General features: G+C 41.1%; 1 protein-coding gene across 3 annotated transcripts in view; it reads left to right on the top strand.

Annotated features, from left to right (window-relative positions):
- Positions 1 to 20,458, top strand: part of ARHGEF18 (Rho/Rac guanine nucleotide exchange factor 18) — a 52,658-nt gene that overhangs the window by 19,154 nt on the left and 13,046 nt on the right. For 2 of the 3 annotated variants that reach the window (XM_074808460.1, XM_074808459.1), the window contains exons 11-21: positions 7,331 to 7,398; positions 8,869 to 8,932; positions 11,998 to 12,142; positions 12,966 to 13,078; positions 13,238 to 13,378; positions 13,845 to 14,095; positions 14,817 to 14,942; positions 16,209 to 16,326; positions 16,740 to 16,988; positions 17,779 to 17,855; positions 20,067 to 20,245. In XM_074808460.1, the coding sequence (XP_074664561.1) occupies positions 7,331 to 7,398; positions 8,869 to 8,932; positions 11,998 to 12,142; positions 12,966 to 13,078; positions 13,238 to 13,378; positions 13,845 to 14,095; positions 14,817 to 14,942; positions 16,209 to 16,326; positions 16,740 to 16,988; positions 17,779 to 17,855; positions 20,067 to 20,245 (1,531 nt within the window). Of the gene's footprint in view, positions 1 to 6,054; positions 6,255 to 7,330; positions 7,399 to 8,868; positions 8,933 to 11,997; positions 12,143 to 12,965; positions 13,079 to 13,237; positions 13,379 to 13,844; positions 14,096 to 14,816; positions 14,943 to 16,208; positions 16,327 to 16,739; positions 16,989 to 17,778; positions 17,856 to 20,066; positions 20,246 to 20,458 lie in introns of those variants that run through there. The other variant, XM_074808461.1, reaches the window with a different exon arrangement.

Genomic DNA, 20,458 nt, shown 5'->3' with positions numbered 1-20,458 from the left:
AGGGAACATTTCTGAAAAGCTTACAACTATAAGATGAAGAGAAAAATAAAATCGATTAAACAGGTTGCAGTGTGGAAACCAGAGACAATATTGGTCCCGTGGTAGTCTAGAATTTCAGCACATTTCCAGCCCAAACGGTGGCAGGTTCTTTCAAAGCAGCGTGGGAAAGCTGCGGGGTGGATTTTGAGAGGGAAGTTTGTTTTGTAATTGCGTTATGTTGCATTTTCGAGTTCAGCGGGCGACTTGCATGTGCATGATTTAAAGTATGACAAAAACTTGCGACAGAGATCACTATTGTAAATCCTTAAGAGTGAATCATAGATCAGGAGGTAAGGTTAGGTCATGAGCTCTTCTAAGTCTCCCTCCCTGCAGAGTACTTCAGCAGCCCAGTGCTAGTACTAAGTCTGGTACTTACTGATGTCAGGGAAAAGGTGGATTTTCCAGCAGTTTAGTTCTACCAGTCAGTGAAGGTAATTCCCCTTTGCTTTCACTGTGTATGTGCACAGGGGTCATTGCAAAGGCCTGGGCAGGCGCTTGCAGTCCCGGGGCGGGTAAGGAAGCGTCACCCCAGCCTGGCCTTGTCAGGAGCGGCCACAAACACTTCAGCACCTTTTGAACGGCAAACCCCGCCAGGCTTTTAATAACGAATTATATATTTATAGCAAGTCCTGGGCGCTGCGCAAACACACGACCTAGCACGTTAAAGCTGTCACTCGGGATGTTACATTCCATCCGTTAAGGGCCTGTTTGGTCTTTGTTCCCGCCGCAGCCAGGCGCTGATGGAAGGCAGGTCCCCGGCAGCTCCGCGGCGGGGCGGGGGGTTCACATCCGCCGGCTGGGGCTGGGGAGAGGCCGCGGCGGTTCGCAGGGTCGGGGCGGGCGGCCGGGGACCCTCGGCAGAGAGAGGCCTGGTGGCTCTCGGCTCCGGCCGCCTCCCCCGACCGAGAGCGGGCTGAGGGGAAAGAGCGGCCGTGGAGGGTGATCGCGGCCTCCCTGAGGGGAGAACGCGGGCGGGAAAGTGATCGCGGCCTCCCTGAGGGGACAGCGCGGGCCGGGGGGGGGTGATCGCGGCCTCCCTGAGGGGACAGCGCGGGCCGGGGGCGGCCGTGCCCTCCCTGCGGGTCAGGGACCCTCCCCTCGGCCGGGCCATGGCGCGCAGGCGCGTCCCTTCGTCTCCCTTTTGCTTCCGGGACATGGGGGCGTTTCCTGTTGCTGTGGCGGCGGCTCCCGGGACCGAGAGTGCAACCGGCGGTTCCCCGGGGAGTCCGGTAAGAGACCGGGGTGTCAGCGCGCCCGCCGGCGCCCCGAGCCTCGGCCCCCGGCTCCCCGCCGCGCCATCCCCTCCTGGCCTTAGCGAGCCCTCCCGGCCCCGGGACCCCCCTCCCCAGGGCAGCGGGAGGCCGCGGCCCGGTGACCGGCCGCCCCCGGCCCCTGTGGCGGGGCAGCGCGGCGCTGCTGCCGGGGCCTCGCAGTGCGGGCGCTGAGGGGGCTTCAGCGGGGAGCCGGGGGGGAACCTGCCCGCCGGCCGCTGCCGCCCAGCAACGTCCCGCAGCGGGCAGTTACACAAGGCCGGCCTGCGGCACCGCGGAGAGAGCCAGAGTTTGACCGGGGCAGCGGGTTTATTTTCTTTTTCTTGACAAATCCTGCAGCGTTTATAGTCGTCCCGGCGTTAGCAGCTCAAGGCTTAATCTGCGGGACCGAATGTAGCTTGTGAAGATCCAGTCTTTATCGTTTAGAGGCTAAAAAAGGAGCTGAAATATTTCTGTGTGCATTAGGGAGGTGAGCTGATGTAGCCGGTGTGAAACTGGTTCAGTTTATGCCACAGCTTGAGTCTGAGCATCCTTATGATAATGAAATCCCGCGCCTCATCTTCTTGGTTGCTTACACACATAGTACTGGTGCTGCAGCAGTGAGAAAAGCCTGGGATGTAGATAAAAAGACCTTAAATGTGCTAGGGGAAAAAAAAAAAAAAAAGGTGAAAACTTCTTGTCCACGCTTGTGATGACTGACCCATTTTAAATATACCACAGTCCTGGCGTATTACGGAGAAGAGCAGGAGATAACATCGGTTTGTAGGCTTAGCTTGTATGTGCTGGAAGGGAAACCTGGGTAGGAGCTAGGAGCAGTGATGGATTTTGGAGGAGGTGGAGGGAAACAGGGAGTGATTCAAACAAATAACTTCCTGAATGTTTCTGGTACTGTATTTGGTTTTGCTGCTCTAATAAATAAGCAAAACTTCTGAATACTGTTTGAAGATTTTGTGCTGTGGCTTCGTTACTGTAGTATCTTTGTCTTCTGTGTAAAAGCAAGAGAAGAAATGGCTGCTTCTCTGTTCCTTCCCACTCCCCTCTGAAGAGAGTTTTGTAGGTGGCTTTTTTATTTGGCACTTTTTAAAAAATTTTAAGTTACAAGGCTATAGTTTCTCTCTGGTGTGGTTAAAAAAAATAAACCCATGAAATATGGCTGTCAGACAGGAGCCATCAGACATTGTGTGTTGTAGTTCCACCTAATGTTTACCTATGAAATATTTTAAATACCTTTTATGATTGTCATAGTTGCTGCTTTGGTTCCCGTAGAATGGGGGAAGGGTTCGGCGTCAGAGAATTGAAATGGTACTCATATTTCTTTTAGGATAATATGCTAATTTTACTTTGCACTGTTTAAAAACCAGACGCATCAGTTGTTCGTTTGTTCGGTTTGGGTTTCTGTGCTTAAAGAAAACCCTGAGGCCACCAGAACTTGTAGTGCTGGGAATGACATAACCCCACCCCTCCATCTGTCTATCTGATATTTTGGCAATAAAACCAGATACAGTGAGAAAGTTTTGGAGACAAAGAGGAATGCTTTAACAGGGAAGCTGAAACTTGATAATTTAGCATTGGTGCTGTCTCGTGTGGACTGTCTCTCTTTCAGAATGTGAAGTATCTCATCGTGTTTTTGGTTTCTGCCTCTGCGTAATTAGGCAAGTTAGAAAAACAAGTAAACACCTGTCACCAAAGCCACTAGGACAAAGTTAAATCTGCCCTGGGTTCCTGAGGATACCTGACCTGGATTTACCCAATACAGAAACTTCTTCATGTTCCACTGAAACTCCTCCTCTTTCCTGAGGAGATTTATCACAAAGTCACTCTGCTTTTTCTGGAATGCTGTAGTTGCTTTAAATGCTTCTCAGCTGTTGTGTTTTGTGTATCTATGTATAAATTCAGATTTTATATGCTGTATTAATCATTTATATGCAAGTTGTTTCCTTTGTGAGTTCAAGAGAGAGGAATTACCTTGTATGGTGTAAGGGGGAAGAGATTCTCTTTGATCCTTGAAGCATTGGACATTTGTAAACAAAAGTTACTAATTTCCCAAGAAAACTATTCTGTCCATGGCTGTCTTCCACTGGTTGGATTTAAGAGGTGGTGAATATATCCCTAGCATTAAAATAGTGCTTGAACTCCTTGATCATTAGAATCACTGTTAAAAGGTGTCCCTGCCTGAACTTAGCTGTTTTTTTTTTCAATCTGTCATTTAAAAAACAACAAAAAACCATATGCTTAAGGAAAAAAAAAAGTCAGTAGTTCAATTTTAGATTAATCACAGCATGTTAGTTGTAGTTGTTTGCAAATGGCCTTTTAAGAGTTATTTTATTGGGCAGTACCGTTCCAGACCAAAGGTCAGGGTCATAATACTCATAATGTCTGGTGAGTCATAGATTTGTTCTGGAATCCAATTCTGGAAGACATTTATAGGACATTGTCAGTGTCTGACCCACTGGAAGGTACTCCAGCTGGGGAGAAGGGGTGTTCACCTGCCCTTTTTCAGCTGGTTTCATTGCCCTCTTGCACACTGTGAATCAGTGTTAGGCTTTTGGGCATTGTAATGTGTTTACCAATAAAATGCTCTTAAATTGTAAATTGGTTTCTGTGCCTTTGGGAAAGCATCTCATTAATAAGGGAAGGTGTTTTTTTTTATTGTACCAGATGCAATTTCATTACCCTCAGTCGTGAACACGATCTTTTATGATGTTAATGAGCTCTTAAATATTTCTTTGCTGGACGTGGCCCCTGTTTCAGTTAATCAATGAGCAATAGGGCATCGCTGGCACTAGCCCACGCAAAATGCTTCAGCGGCAGTGACAGTCCCTGTAGTAAGCAGATGTAGGATAATGTGATGCGCCCAAAATTCTCAGTCTTAATTCCAAAACTGTTGATTTAAGCCCAGAAACAATCATGGTGGGTTCGCTTATTTCTATGCTGTGTGTGGCATCAATTGCTGTTGTACCTTTAGCTCTAGTGGTGGTGGTCCTGTGCCCCTCCAGTCACGGTGACCCAGATCCTTGGACCTTCTAGGTGTGTTGGCAGTTTAACTGGTATTCTGAGCACCAGCCAGAGCTGCGGCCCTTCTGCGTAGTCAGCGTTGAAATGAAATCCTCTGGAGGATCTGTTTTGCCCTGCCAAATCTTCTTGCAGTTCCAGTGAGTGATTGAGGGAGAAGATGGGGAAGAGGAAGGGAAGAGCCTGGGTGGCAGTCCTCTGAGTTTTTAGCTCTGTCTTTCTCAGGAATACCTTCTGTGCCTCTCCAGTTTGAGAAGAGCCAACATAACTGTCCATTTTGGTTTTGTAGCTTCTCAAATTCTTGATCTGAATAAGACCAAATGCTACCAGTTATTGATGGTACATGCAAAAATACTTCTCTGTCAGTTTTGAGTTTACCAGTGCTCCTTTTCTTTGGCTGGCTGTTTTTTCTAAGGTTAGATTCTATATTACTTCTGTACACCTATAACAACCCTTCATGTGTATCTCTGCTCTTCAATATCAGTCTCAATGTGTGCAGGTTCCTACCACGTCTTCACTGTCCTCTGTCCCTCTTGCTTCTCTTTGCTGTTTTCTTGACCCCTGCAGTTCTCTCTTACCCTATTCTGAGAGGCTGTGCAGAATAATAAAGGCGGCAAACAGATCTTACATGCAGAAAAAGGAAATCGAATTTACTAGTATTCAAATGTTTTGTTCTCGTCCTTAATTGGGGTGTACTTGGTTCAGCACTGTCTGAGCCAAGTTCAGACAGATCTTTCCCTATTGAATAGGGAAAGCTGGAGCATATTTTATAAAGTGAAGTACGCTTATAAACCAGTCTGATTCCTCTGCCAGTTTTCAAAATTCTCTTATGTGGGCAAAAATAATGCCCCTTGGAAATCACTAAGTTAATTGCATTTCAGATAGTCTCCTAGAGAGTCAAATCCTTGGATCCAACTGCAGTTTTCTGAGGCTTTTCTGTAGCATTTTCCTGTTTTCTAGTATGTTCTCTCCTGTTGTATAAAGAATCTTTCAGCAGCATAGGAAACTAATACACAGCACTAATAGATGTGTCAGCTGATTAAGTGAAAAATACCTACTGAGAGTGATATCAGCTGTTATCTTTAACAGAGCAAGTGCATGATTTCAAAATTGAAATACATTTTTAAGTTAATATCCCTTTTACAGTTAGCTTAACAAGGTACCGAGGCTTTTGAAGTAGAATTGATCCTAATAATTAATAGGAAAATAATTATCGAACGTAATCACTGAAGATGCATAAATGTCAGGGAATATGAATGTCTAGTTAAAGTTTAACAAAATGTTTATAGATGACTACATTACACAATTCTAGATGAATGAAGTGGATTTCAAGAGCAGATGGCGCAGGGCTGTGTGGGAGGGCAGTGGCTGCATGAACACATCCCTCCACCAGTGTGCCTGAAGGGAACCTGTCTGGAGGCTAAACTTGAATCCAATCCAGCTTGACATCATGGAGAATTTGTTCTATTTCCTTTGGGGGAGATTTTTGTCCTACAGTTTGCTCCATTGTCTCAGGAGGAAAGGGGTTTCCATTGTCAACTCATTGTTTGTTGTTTTGGCATGTCTTGTTAAAATAAGCTCTTCATTTTCTGATGATAGGTGGACCCTTATCAATGCTGAAATAGCTAATGGTATTGTTATTCTCTACGTAGTTTTAGCAAGAATAATTTTGATACATTTTTATCATACATTCGCAGAGGTACATTTGAAACTAGATACAGGGCCTTTTGTTCTGTTGCATGGGGTGCAGTATTAGTAGAAATAATATCACAAATAAGAGAGAAGTTATGAGAGGTGATTATGGATTTATTTTTTTTCTGTGGCAGGCACTCAAATATGATTGTTTTTGTGGATTTTTTTTTTGTGTGTGTGTGGCAGGCACTCACAGTGCAGTATTCTGCTCTTCCCACACTTGTGGAAGTTGCATAACATGTAAGCATCTTTTGGGTCTGTGCACTCAGTCTTTCTCTCAGTCTTGTTTTTACATCTTTATTAATTTATTTGTGTTTAAGGCCAAGTAAACATTTTGCTCCTGTTCTCAGAGTTTTACTGTAATTATGGAAAACATTTATAAGTGAGCATTTCTCTACGCTAGCGAGGAACCTTAAAGCAGATCACCAGTCTTGGCGCCAGGCGCGGGTGATAGTTCTGTTTGGGTGAAGAGACCTTAAATAGTTTGTCCTCTGAGCTTTGAACATAAACAGGCTTTTCCCTAGCAGATACGGTGTTCATCTTCCCAGTGTTGTTCTATTTGTCTCTTAACAGGCATGCCTGAAATACATGGGAAGAAACAAACCCTGGTTTCCTTTACTGAGTTGCTGGTGTCCTGCTTCTGCTTTTGATAAAGGAACTTATTTTGTAGATGGGCAGAAAGCCTGTAGAAAATATTTGACACTGCCAGTTGTCATCCTGTTTTCTCAAGCAGTAATTATTATAAGGAAAAAAAGAGATTGGATTTTACTATGCTATTAATTTTTATTTTATGCCTTTTGGGTGAGAGAGGGCTGCTGCAGATCCTTTATCTGGAAACAGTTCCTTTGTGAAGGTAGAAAAGTGGTCATGCTCTGCTGGTGGTAACACTCTGATGCTTCTGTGGTGCGATTTGAACTTTCTGTAGTTCCTTCAGCCCCTTCTGATACTCTGTGCAGAAAGGCAGCTGTTCCTCTGGAGCCAATAAATTGCTGCCGCCTTGAATGGTATCAATGTTGAATTGTGAGGCATGGAAATAACCTTTGCAGATATGAGGAAAGCAGCGCTGTGGTTGAGCGGGGATGAGGCAGAACACTGTTAGTGCATTCAGGAGTGTCTGTGTGAATTGCATTATCAGTGATTCTGAGTCTTGTTCAAAACACTTGAGTATTTGGTGTAAAATCAAGAACAGAACATGCACAAGAATGCTCGCTGAAACACCTGAGCTTACTCGGCATCTCTTCCAAAATTAATGTGTCACTCTTTCTTTCCCTAGATATTCCCAAGAATAATTTAAGTTTTTTTGGTGTGTGTTTCAGATTGTGCAGTGAATGTCCATAAGAACTGTAAGAGTTTACTGGCTGAATGCAGCAGCATCAGACCCAAGGTGGGTTTTAAAATTTGTTCTTCTTCTATAACAACAGTGCTTGACATAGTAAGTTTAATTTAGTGTGAGTATTTTAATTTACATCAGTACAGAATCTTGCCCTATGTCTTCAAGACATCAAATAGTTATTAACTTGTCGTTATAGTAATTTATGACAATATATATAGGGAAAATAAAGTGAAATGTTTTATTGCTGTACTGAAATTACCACTGCTTGTGTCTGTCAGAACTGTGACTAACCCTTATAAGAATGCTCAAACCTGACACTTTTTTTTGGGAACGTAATTGAATTATATGGTACCTCTGAATTTTATGCCCCTGTATTTTAATAGGTTGTGCCATCTTAAAGCTGATGGAAGTGTGAGAGAGCTGGAGGGGAATTTGGTTATAACAGTTGCATGTTATTTATAAGCTGAGCAATGCAGAATAAATTCTTTCATTTTTGAACTGTGATGAACTTTATATCTTGCTAAGCTATTCATTTTTTATCTGTGTCATCATGGTGCCTGCAATTTCATGTAAGGTCACAGGTTGGTTTCAGATAGCTGTCTATCTGTCGTTTTTTTCTTTTGGTATTGGTTTTGGAAATCATTTCCTCCTCCTTATAACTAATTATACTTGAGAGAGTTTTAGTTTGTTTTAACCTGCACATGTTGATGATTTCAGAGACTGATAGCAGATTAGGGAGTACTGTGAGGGGGAAAAGAGAGCAAACAGCTCAAAGCTGGGCAATTAGAGGTTAGAGGAAGTGCTTTCAGCCATTGGTGATTTAAAATGTGACTCTTTTGAGGGCAGAAATGTTCTTGTGGGGTTTTTGATATATACTTTTAAACTTCTCCTTTTAAACCAAAACATTCACTTGCTGTGATGCTTTCATTTCTATTCTTTACCATCTCCCAAACTTTCGTGGTTGAATCAGCCCTGACAAACCTCTCCTGCGGAGAGAAAAGAGGGAGCGGTGGCACGAAATAGTATGAGGAGTGAAGTCAGAAATGAGATCCTCAAGGTGAAGCAAGACTCCGAAAAAGCCATTTGTTACAGACTATATTACTTATTTAATTTCTTTGCACCTTCGATAAAGTCTATCTCAATGAATTGTAATATCCTAGCGTTGTAAGAACGCAAAAGTTGTACAGGTTACCAAAGATGCACTTTTAAATAGGCAGTCTAATTTTTTGTTAGCTGGCTAGGTTAGTTTATTATTTATTATCATAGCTTTAATTCAGCTGTAACTTCTGTTCTGGTTCTATTTCAGTCTGATTTATACTTGATAGGATTTTTATACAGAGTGTTGATGTCTATATGCCATTCTGGAATGTGAAAAAATCAAAATCGTTACTATGTGAAATCTTTTATATTTTCAGTGTACAGCTTCACTTACAGTTAGTGCTGTATGATAGGAGAAACATGATTCATTTTGAACTGAAAGTTTGGTCTGTGTGTGTAAGAATATTGTATTTTTTCCTATAGCAGAAAGATTTGCAGCACAGACCTTCTGGATCTCCACAAAGTTCGCCCCAGTGCATTTCCCCAGGTTTGTACTAAAGAATGATTTCTGTGCTCAAGGCTTATCTGTTCGATTGTATTTTTTTCTTTAATATGTTTTAAAGGCTATACACAGTGTGTTATTGAAGTATAGAAAAGGTCTCTTTTAATAAGATGGCTTCATTTTTTTTTCTATTGGGAATGGCTTAGAGGCTCCTAGCAATCTCCTGTGTGTTTTTATCTTTTTATCTTTTTATTTTTCTTTATACCTTCTTGCTGTGTAACCTCAAAATATCATGGTGAAAAGGGATCAATAAGCTAGTTTTTCATTGATTGTCTATTCTCTGGCCTCTGAAAAGACTAGAACTGTGAACTTTGTTTTACATCAGATTTTCATAATTGTCTATTTAAAACTTGCCTGCAGCTAGTGGTTGCTAGAAATCTCTAAGACAAGCTAGCACTAATGGTCTGAACATAAATCTTTTTTGCAACAAAGTGGGAAAAGGGATCTGGGAGGAAAAAAAAAAAAAAACAAGAAGAAAGAAGAGCTCTATTGCAGCATAGGGTTTGAAATAGCCTTTTGCTGCTGGAAAAGACCATCACGGCCACAGGTGTGTAATTTAAATGGCATTTTAATTTGTAGATGCTACAAGGTCTGCATTAACAGAACAGGCTTCTTGGCTCTCAGGTGGCTGATGGTAACTAGAGCAGAATTATCTTCTGCCTTGCAGTTGCTTTGGCTGTAAGAAACACAGCTGACAGGAATGTCCAAGTATTCTGTGTGTATTTCCTATGTTCTTGTATTGTTTGACTTGCATTGCAAGGTGTATTTATTTATGAAACAGTTCTTACCAAGAGGTAGTGCAAAAGGAATAATTGTTTTAAGAAGATAAGTGGCTGTTTGTGTTATCGAGAATGGTTTTGTGCATTTAGGGGAAAGTGCAGAGGCTAAAATAGGAAACAATAAGGGATAATGAAAATAGGAAAAGTTGGCTGTAGGGCTCGTCGTTGAAACAGCTCTGTGGTACACAGTCTGGTCTGGTGTGATAGGTTAACAACGATCGATAGGGACTCTCAGCAGTGTGCAGGCAGTGCTAATTGAACTCAGAAAATGGCTTTTTGTTGGTGCAGACTCTGCTAGGCAGCCAGTACTTATTTTCCATAGTCAAAAGCAGAAGCTGGAAGTTAAAGGAACAGCTAATAGCATGGGCACTGGTTGTCTTTACCCACAGTATGGCACTGCAGGCTGCAGTGCCCAGCAAAAAAAGCCAAGGGTATTGTATCAATGTAAGAGAAATACCTTTTAAGAAAGGTATAAATAGTGGTGTTTGCGTCCCCTCCATCCCTCTCCCCGTGTTTTGCCTCTGGAGATTTTTAGATTTGGCCTAACGTTGTGAACCAGAACTTTGTTCTTGACTTGTGGAGTACAGAAGAACTTCATGGCAGATGATTTCAATACTTCTCCAAATGGAAATGGGAGGACATTTATTATTAAACCTTTGTTTAAGAAATCCACCTTTACAAATCTTGCTAATACCTAATTAGTCTCCTCCTTCAGACCAGTGGGCTTGGAGCTCATCACTTGGAGATGATGGAAGAGGACTCAGTTTACCCAGTTTATTGTAGACTGAGAATGTGTTCCCTGTGTAGCCAGCAGATTTCAAACGCAAACAGGTTTTGGGAAAGGTATTTCCAGCAGGAAAAGATGTGGTGATATAATTTCTGTTAAATGTCATTGATGAAACCTCCCCTGCAGCCCTAATGTGATTCTAGTCAACTGTTTCAAGGAAGATGAAACGAGAGACAAGCAGATGTCTAGAGTATGGGATATTGAGAAATGTGGAAAAACCTGTTTCATAAGAAGGAACATGAATACCTTGATTTAGCTGTTTGGTTGAGAAAGGCAGAAGTGGAGGGAGAGATAATTGTTAGTGGAGGTACGGACTAAGAAAGGGGAACTTTTGGGGATGGGTAGACACCAGTGGTTTTACAAGAAAAGTTGTAAATTAGCAATGCATAAACCTTGGCTGGGAACTGGAGACCCTCTTGAACTGCTGCAACAGCGTGGTCCTGAAGCAGCCTCCCAGACACAGTGCTGGAAGAGGAGTTCGGTCTGGGTGGAAGACAAAGCTTGCGTGCAGTGGAGGGTCCTGGGTTCAAGGATCCATGAGATCTCGTCCACTCCCATGTCCTTAAAAGCACTTTGAAAAAAGGGCAGCTGCAGACCTTGTCAGTGATAAGTTTTAAAGATCGTATGGCTGATTCTTCATCTTTGACTTCCCCCAAGTTCCTTTTTTAAAAGGAATTATTTTGTCTCCTGTTCCTTATCATTCATTACAGACGTTAGTGCTAAATAATTGTATCCATTTTTTATAAGTCTATTACAGGCTTCCATGTATTGTGTAATAGCGATTAAAGTTTTAAATATCTTTCCAGTTCACAGTCTGTCTAGATTTAAAAAGCATTTAAAAGCTGCTGTATTAAAATTAAATTTAGCTCTGGTATCTATTATGTTCAGTGTGTGTGCATGCAGATATAAATCACTGTGTAGCAATAAGCATTGCAAAGAACTTGTGGTTTTTATGTGATCTCAGATTTTTCTTGTTTGCCATGAAATGTTCTGTGCCCTTATACGGTAGGGTGTGAATAATTGTGTGTAGGTTCTGGTGTTTTACTAAAGGAGAAGATACTTTGCAATTTCCACACTAAATGGGCACAGTAGGGACCAATTTCCTGCACTTCAGACCTGCTGATTTAGCCAATACAGTAAGTTAAGTGGCAGCTTTACATTTCTAGAAGGATCACAGGTAGTATAAAAACAGTGCATCTCTGGGGCCACTTTACTGTGCCAAGTCTGAGGGCAGCCAGTAGTGAGCATGGGGAATACAAATTCAAAAAGCAGCGGCAGAAGCAACACAATTCCAGCTCATCCTGAGCTGTCTTTTTGTGGTTCCTTTTCAAGAAAATGGAATGAGAATGTTTTTTTGGACAATGAGCTCTTGACATCCAAGATCCTGTCTGTTCTCCGTCCGCATTCAGAGAGAGGTTTGAGAGCAGGCGATCTGCAGTGTACGCCTCATTTTCTGAGTACCAATTCAATTTTTGCCTCTCTAGCCGCTTCTTTGAAGGAGCAGCCCCAAAGTCTTCTCCTGGGACCGGATGGCACCCCAGTACTATCACGGAATCTCGGTATGACTATCGCCCAAAGAGGAAAATCTCAGTCTTCATTGAATACTCCTGGAGCTGTTAATAAATTTGGGTAAGCAAATTGCTTCTCTTCTAATTCACTAGCTTCTGCTGCCACCCCCCCCCCCCCACCCCTCCAGTGTGAAAAGAAAAACAATTACAGAACTAAAGCAAGAAATCACATTGGTTTTCAAGCTCAAAAGAGATTTATTGAGCTTTTAACGCTGAAATTCATTTCCCTGAACAGTAAGCTTTTTTTTTGTTTAAATCACCTTGTCTTTAGTCCCTCTATACTATGTCACAAAAGATATCCTATGAAATAGGGCAGTACTGGAGTATCTCTGTCTAGGCTGTGCTTTTCGTGGGTATATTTGTCTTCAGACTTGTTGAAATTCAGTAATCTCTTCTGAGTTCAGCTATTCTAGGTTGTGCTAGTTCTGACTAGTGTAGGAGGCAGCAGTGTTTTAAATTGCAGGATACCTTGATTAAAATAGTAGACAAATTCAAAGCTCTCTGCTGTTTGAAGTAGTTGTTTACTTTTTATGTGCTACAGTTATGCTTCCTTCTCGGTGAAAGTGCCCTTTGTACTCTGAACCGGCTGTGGCTTGTCACCAGGCGATGTCTTTTTAAAATGTCATACCAGAAGTTGCATACTTACTCATGCTGCTCTAATTAAAACTGTAATATTTCAGTGATGGAGTTGCTAAATTGGTTTGACTGTTTTAATGTTGGAGTGCAAGGACAGCTTTTATATATTTATTTTAAGTTAATTGCACTAGAGTTTAGGAAAGATGCTTGTTAAAGTAGTTGGATTTTTATTTTTTTTTTGTCAAGCAACTCAAAAAAATGTTAATGTTCTGGTTTGGTCCCTTGGTCTAATTTCTTTGACCATTTAGACTAATTTCAGGAGACATGGATGAAGGGGATTCAGGCTTTATAAAATTTAAGCAGACTTCAGATGACGTTGTCGTGCTTGCGCCTTCAACAGCAGACTCCATTTTTCTGGAAGGTATGGAATTTCTATGCTTTTCAGGATTTTTATGCAATTTCTTACAGTCTTAAAGCAGCACTGAGATGATTTTACTGTTGTTGTTGTTCATTATGGTAATGAGGGATATGATGGGAAACAATTTAACAATAATTGAAATTGAATGTGCTTTTGGTCTAGATGCATATTATGTATCCCTCCGAAGTGAAATAGAAACAGATGCTCATGAGTTTGAGGCAGAGTCTTGGAGTGTTGCAGTGGAACAGTCTTATGCAAAAAGACAAAAGAAAGATGTTATAAAAAGGCAAGATGTCATTTATGGTAAGAATATTTTTTGTTCTTCTATTTCAGCGTCACTGTTTTGAAACAAAGCAGAAATTTTTTTTGGCTCCCATTTTGACTCGTGCTTGAAAACTAAAATTGGGTGATGATTTTCAAGTCTGTTACCTGTCTTAGTGTGCCTAAGTCCTCCTATTAATGATTTTAAGCAACCTGTAGTTTTCAGTATGCCTGTGTTAGCAGCAAAGCCCAGCTATACAATTAGGGAATAGCTCCACTGCAACTGGGAGCTGTCATTAAATAAGTAGGGTCAGTCACTGTTTGGTTGAGAGATAAACAGCGCAGATTTAGGAGCTTCACATCAGTGATGCTAAGATTGTGGTGAAGAAGGTGGTGGCTTTTGGAGCCTGCTCTTTTATATCTCACTAGTCATATAAATTACTTTTGATTTATATCTCACTAGCATATAAATGACTTTTGATTTATTTTTTCATTTCCCTTTGCCCAGAACTAATGCAGACTGAAATGCACCATGTTAGGACACTGAAAATAATGCTGAAGGTATACTCCAAAGCCATGAGAGAGGAACTGCAGTTCCCAAATGCAGTCATCAACAAGCTTTTCCCCTGTGTGGATGAGCTGCTGGTGGTGCACGGGCAATTTCTGCTCCAATTAAAGGAGCGACGAAAGGAATCCTTGGAAGAAGGCAGTGACCGAAATTACATAATCCAGAACATTGGAGACCTCTTGGTAAAACAGGTGTGAATTAAACTCTACCAATATTGTTGACACTGTTAAATTTCTAAAAAGCTAACAGTAAGGTTAAAGTTATGTTACGTAAAGATTGATTTAATACTGGGTTTAAGATTATCTTTCCAGTGTGATGTGTGAGCATGACTCCCAGGAACATATCTGGTCACGAATAATACGAAATGTTCATTGAATGTTCTTTGGGCATGTGTGTACGTATGTTGTGGGCTATGCCACTGCAGATGGTTTGGTTCTGTTTTTTCTCTGTTCCAGAAGTAACATATTCCTGGTGTCCATCCCAAATAAAGCTCTCCTGCATTTAATGCTGAGCTTCTTGGTTCTGACCTTTTAAAAATGCAGTAAAGAGCCTTTGAACTCATTACAGCTTTAGCACCAGTATTGGTATGGAGTGGTGCAACGATTGCTTTCATACATCGTGACCATTTTTTGCCCTTCACCTTTTACAAGTCCTCAGTCTTTTTAAGTGCAGAGGCCCAGAGATCCTTTAAAAAATTCTCGTAATGATAACCATCACTTAATATTTGGTTATCTTGTGGTATTCCAGATGTCACACTGTGTGAATCTCTCATTTGTGGTACAGAAGAAAATGAAATATTGAAGAAATGTCTCAAAAATCAGTTACCATAAACCCATGTTAAACCTGGGTCTTGCAGTGGAGATAGGTTTACTCTTAATGATTCATGTCTTTCATTCTTGTATTTCCAATTAGTTTTCAGGTGAAAATGGAGAGAGAATGAAAGAAAAATACGGTGTGTTCTGCTGTGGACACAATGAAGCTGTTACTCACTATAAAGACCTGCTCCAAAGCAATAAGAAGTTCCAAAACTTAGTAAAGGTAAACAACAACCAGAAGCCTCCCATTCTGACTGTGCAAAATATACTTAACTGCTTTAGGTTTTGTTTTGTACTTGAAGATCTCTTAAATTTGAATGAGCAGGGTCAAAGCCATATTCTCGTTATTTGACAGACTGTTAGCTTCTTGCATTTTAGATGTTTTGGTCATTTGGACACGGAGCCACAATTAGCAGGGGTTAAATTTGAGGCAAGATCTTGAGAGCACATAGGACTGGGGAATAGAGTATTTGTTTTATTCATAGCTCTGTCACTGACTGCCCTGCTGTGTCACCATCTCTGTAAATTGGCTTGATAATAAATTAAATCAATGATAAATGCTGTTGATGAACTACTATAGGAAAGGCAGGTACTCTTAGTCAAGTTTTGTCCACTGCATCATCTTTCCAAAACTAGAAGATTGGCTCCAGGGTGGTTTGTTTATCTGCTGTACACTCTGATGTGCAATTAATAGGAAGGGCTGAAGGGACACAGCCAGAGTGGAAGCCTGTAACCTGAATCTCCGATGGCATTGCACAGTCCTAAGTATTCTCATTTTCCAGTCATCAGTAAGTGATACTGTGTGAACTTTCCAGCATAGCTCTATACTTACAGCTCTTCTCAGCAAAGTGTCTTTAAAAGTGAGAACCTTTTACTTTCAAGGAACTAAATAAGTGACCGGAGTTTGAAAATATATAACCCCAGTCCTTGTAAAGAAGGATCTTGGTGCTGTATTCTGGTGCCAGGATTGTGCTGTACCTGCAGTCAGACTAACCAGTGGGATTCTCATGCCTTACAGTCTTCCCTTCCTAAACAGAAATGTGTTTCTGTAGATGGGCTTACTGGTGAACATAGAGTGGTAAAATAAACACTTAGTTTATTCGTTATTGACCCAATTTGTCTGTTAGGTGGTTGAGTCTGGTTTTAAAAATACAGTACTTTTCTATGTATTTAAGGACTGGTCCTATTATAAAAGGCAACCAGTTAGCAAATAAGCAGACAAACAGTTCAGATTTGGAACTTTCTCTGCTTGGCTCCAGATTTAGTTAGCAGTAGTTGAAAGTAATACCTAAAATATTTTCCAGTAATAAAAGCAATTTTTTCAATGTTACCAGGAGTTTTGCTTTTTACTAAAAGAGCGCAACTAATTTAGTGGGGCTGTCCCTAACTGTAGAAAAATGTTTTGAGACAGAAAATGTGTGAATGGAGAGGCGAGGGAGTTGAAGAGCACTGTGTACAATGGATGCGATGGGGCTGTCTTGTTTTCTAGAAAATCGGCAGCTGTTCCATTGTGAGGAGACTTGGTGTTCAGGAGTGTATCCTCCTAGTCACGCAGCGCATCACCAAATACCCAGTCTTGGTGGAACGCATAGCTCAGAATACAGAAGGTGGGTTGTTTACCCTTTCCTAGAGGCCTCACAGTTGTCTGATCCTTTTTCTCCTGTGTTTTGCATGTTCTTTCTTCAGACAAGGAGGGACAGGCTGGTACTGCCTTACACCTGCTTTCTCGCTTCTTCATTAGCTGAAGATGCCGTTTTAGATGCAGATCCAGATCAGTCTCACCTCATCAGAGGGTCAGGAGCAGCCTTCAGTTTCATGTCTGCAACCACAAAGCCATAGTAGTTAAGCGTGTCAGCTCATGAGAGATTTAGAGCTTTAGGATATTTTATTTTATTTTAAAAATTAAGCTCTTGAGAAATACTGTTAGATGTTCAGTATTGAACCTTCACATCATGTTTGGATGGCTCATATCTTCTAATCCAGAGTTGAAAATGTCTGACTGCTACTCTTTTTCTCTTAGCCGGAACTAGAGATTATGAAGAGCTGACCCAGGCCCTTAGTTTAATTAAGGACACCATCACTCATGTAGATGCCATGGTAAATGAGTATGAGAAGGGACAGCGCCTTAAAGAGATTATGCATAAAATGGAGCTAAAATCATCTGGGAAATGCAAAAATGGGCTTTTCTTCCGGAAGGATGACATGGGACAGAGGCGGCTTCTACTGGATGGGATGCTGTACTGGAAAGCTGCATCAGGGCGACTCAAAGGTAAAAGTACAACTAGGAACAAGATTTATTTTTTTTTTTTAGTAACTGTTTATTACTGATCGATTGAGTATAAAATAAGATGACAATAACCTGCTTGTTTAATAGGATATTGGAGGAAATAGCACTTGTTCTATTCTTGGCTTGTCCAATAAGCATCTCTGTAATGGTGCATGATAAGTTCCTTATGCTGCTTGCTTATTATCTGTCTGATCTGCTTTCCAATTCAAGAGGGAGGTCTTTAGATAGATGACAAAGCTTTGAGTCATACTGACTTAGTCTCCTGTGGAAAGGCATTATCTTGTGCGAGGTCAGGTTCACACTTTAGAAGATCATGTCGTGTTAACCCCATGACACCTTCATTCTACATAATGTCTGTTTTGCCAGAAAATCAAAAGTGTCCATTAGTGAATATTTCAACAGCTTCATTGCTCAAGTGTTCAGAGAAGCTTCAGTGGCCCATAAAATGCAGCCAAGAGTAGGTGGTACTGTGAACAGCTGCAGTTCCAGAAGAATCTGCTGTTGAGGGAGACATGTTCCCTCATGATGTCGATGTGTAGGATGCCTGTGGAGGAGTTTTCAAGTTTTAAATCAGCTCTGTTTGTATTGTGCTGGTTCTGCACGACTCCAAGCTGTCTGTGGACAACCCAAGTGAAGGCAGTAGCAGACCCAATACTGCAAATGTTGACGTGCTATTCCCTGACCCGCAGGAAATTTAAGTCAAGTGATTTTTTTCAGTCTGGACCAGTCTTTCTGCTTTAAATTTTTTTTTTCTTGTCTGTTGTTACTGTAGATATTCTGGCAGTCCTGTTAACTGATGTGCTGTTGCTCTTACAAGAAAAGGACCAAAAATACACATTTGCATCAGTGGTAGGTATTTTTCTCCTTTTTTAATATGTTCACTTAGAGTATTTCTGAAAGTGACAGTAACAACAGAAGAAATACACTTAGAGATGTTAGATACTTGTTATGGTAGGTTCAGAAGGAAAATGAAGTTAATAAACCTATAATAGCTAATAAGCTATTAGAGAGTCACTTTTTCTGAAGCAGTTCTGGTACTTGTTGAATGCCTCCCACTGTCTCTAAGTGCAGAATAGTGTTGCCGTGCCTCAGCCAGTTGAGCTGCCACATCTGTGGTTTTCTGATGCCTTGACTTTGTTCTGACGTTCGCTATTTCTTTTCTTGTGCTGTGACTTTCCCTTTCACTGAACTTTGTTAGGCTGCTGTTTTATACAAGTCGTAGATGTTAAACATGCTAGAACTGTGCTTGGAAAGACACTCACAGGTAAGGTCTGCGGCTGTCTGTTAATGGACAGGGAAAGAATCTTCCATTTCAGTTAGGGACGTGGTAATCGGGTTCATAGTAGTCTTTACTGGGGGCAGAGAACTTTCCTGAAGTAAATGTAATAAGCCCTAAATGCAAATGTAATTACTGCAGCACTCTAGAACACTCAGTGGGTTTGCTTGCTTTTCTAGGGCATTTCCACAGGTGTCCTCAGAGCGGTTAATTGTGTACATTTTGTCCTGATCTAGTTCAGTTATGGCTGTAAGAGAACCCGTAACAGAGAAACTATTTTATGTAATTATTTTCTTGGGTGTATTTTTTTCAAGACATTAACATTAGAGCTGAATTCTAATGGCAAAAGCTATTTTGGTGACCTCAGGGCTGTAAAAGCAACTGCTTTTCAAATTACCCTTCCTCTAATGCACAGAATGGGGATACTTTCACAAATCAGGATGGTTGGAAGTTGTTTCCTCTTGAACAGCATTAGGTGAATCTTTGAACATTAATTTATTTTATGACATTGACTCTGATAGACTAATTCTGCCCTGTTTTCCAAAAATGCATCTGAACTATGAGCAGAAGAGCAAATTCACAGAGGGGAAGAACATACTGTGTGTGTACGGTGTCTAGGCTGTTGTGACAGTTTTCCATATGACTGCCGTTGCTTTGAGAGAAATGTGAGTAGCTCACATCGAGGCTAAAGCATTGTTCCCAAGAAATAAGAGCATGCACGTGTGTTCTTAGTCAGTATAGCTGTTCCACTGCGAGGTGGAACGTATAAGCCCTGGTTTGTATGTCCCCTAGTAACTTTTCTGTGAGCACATACCATACAGTTGCTTATGACAGTCCCTAAAAGCTGATCTGTTTTTTTTTTTCCCCCTCCAGTAAAATGCTCTACAGTTGTAGATTTAGCAATTTTTTGCATCTTTGTATGTATACAGTTTATTTGAAATGTAGATATCACTCTCCATACATAAATCAAGCAATAGGAGCAGATGGATCTTCTCGGTGATTCTGTTTTTCCAGTGACCTCTGTTGATGGCTTAAATTGCAGTACAGTGGCTCAGAGCAGTTGGCATAACCTGGTGTTCCTGATGTTTGTTTCACAGCTTGGTCTTCTTATCATCACTAGATTATGCTGTGAAGGTTCAGCAGTTAAAAAGAGCTTTTTTTTTTTTTTTTCTGGGGAGGATCTTTCTAGGTTGCATATATTGGACCTATGCTATGTGAAGCATAGATAGGTTTTTAGTAAGTAATATCCCTCCTGTAAATTTACTTTCATTGCAAAGACTGACAGCTAATCCAGTTAATCCTTAGTTAGACAATACTATCTGTCACCTTGTTTTATTATTCACAGGGCCTGATGGCACACTGTAACACCTCTCTGTCAAGTTTTTGTTTCTACTTAGAACTTCTAACACTTCCTTCTGTTCTTTTCTTTCACTTGTGTCATTGAGGCTTTTGTTTTCTTTTTCAAATTTTGGTTTTGAGCCTGTTCTTGACTTCTGGGACCTAGTGGGAATCCTCAGGTCCTTAAATTGATAGATGCTTTAATATTCAATCAGGTACTGAGACCTCTTGTTTTTGAAACGTACCTTCTTCATTCCATGTTTTAGCTGTGGTTGATGATGACAGTGTCAAAAGTGTCATGTGAAGAGGCCACAGCAATAGAGTTACAGTGTCGTGATGTTATGGCTCATGGTGGCCTTGTATAAGTAGGAGGACAGGGAGCTAGGGAGCACAAACCCTAAAGAATGTGTATAATGTAGTGCAATAAATTCTGTTTTGTTTTACAGGACTCTAAACCACCAGTTATCTCATTGCAAAAGTTGATTGTAAGAGAAGTAGCTAATGAGGAAAAGGCAATGTTCTTAATTAGCGCTTCCTTAAAAGGACCAGAAATGTATGAAATTCACACAGGTTCAAAAGAGGAGAGGAATTCCTGGATGACACACATCCGCAGAGCTGTAGAAAGGTAAATGATGAGTGAACGTGGGAGGGTTTGATTTCTTGCTCATCTGTGTCTCTTCGTAAGACTCATAGGTGTAAATTTATTGTAAAAATCCATTTGACTATCCCTAAACTTTCTTCATAAGACCAAAGTGTGTGATTCTGTGTTCGTTGGGAAGAAGCCACTCATAAAGATGCAAAAAAAAAAAAAAAAAAAAAGGCAGCCAAAGACTTTATT

The sequence above is a fragment of the Strix aluco genome, chromosome 29 (genome assembly GCF_031877795.1).
Source record: "Strix aluco isolate bStrAlu1 chromosome 29, bStrAlu1.hap1, whole genome shotgun sequence".
NCBI classification, from domain to species: Eukaryota; Metazoa; Chordata; class Aves; order Strigiformes; family Strigidae; genus Strix; species Strix aluco.
This window is presented reverse-complemented; position numbering and strand designations above follow the sequence as displayed.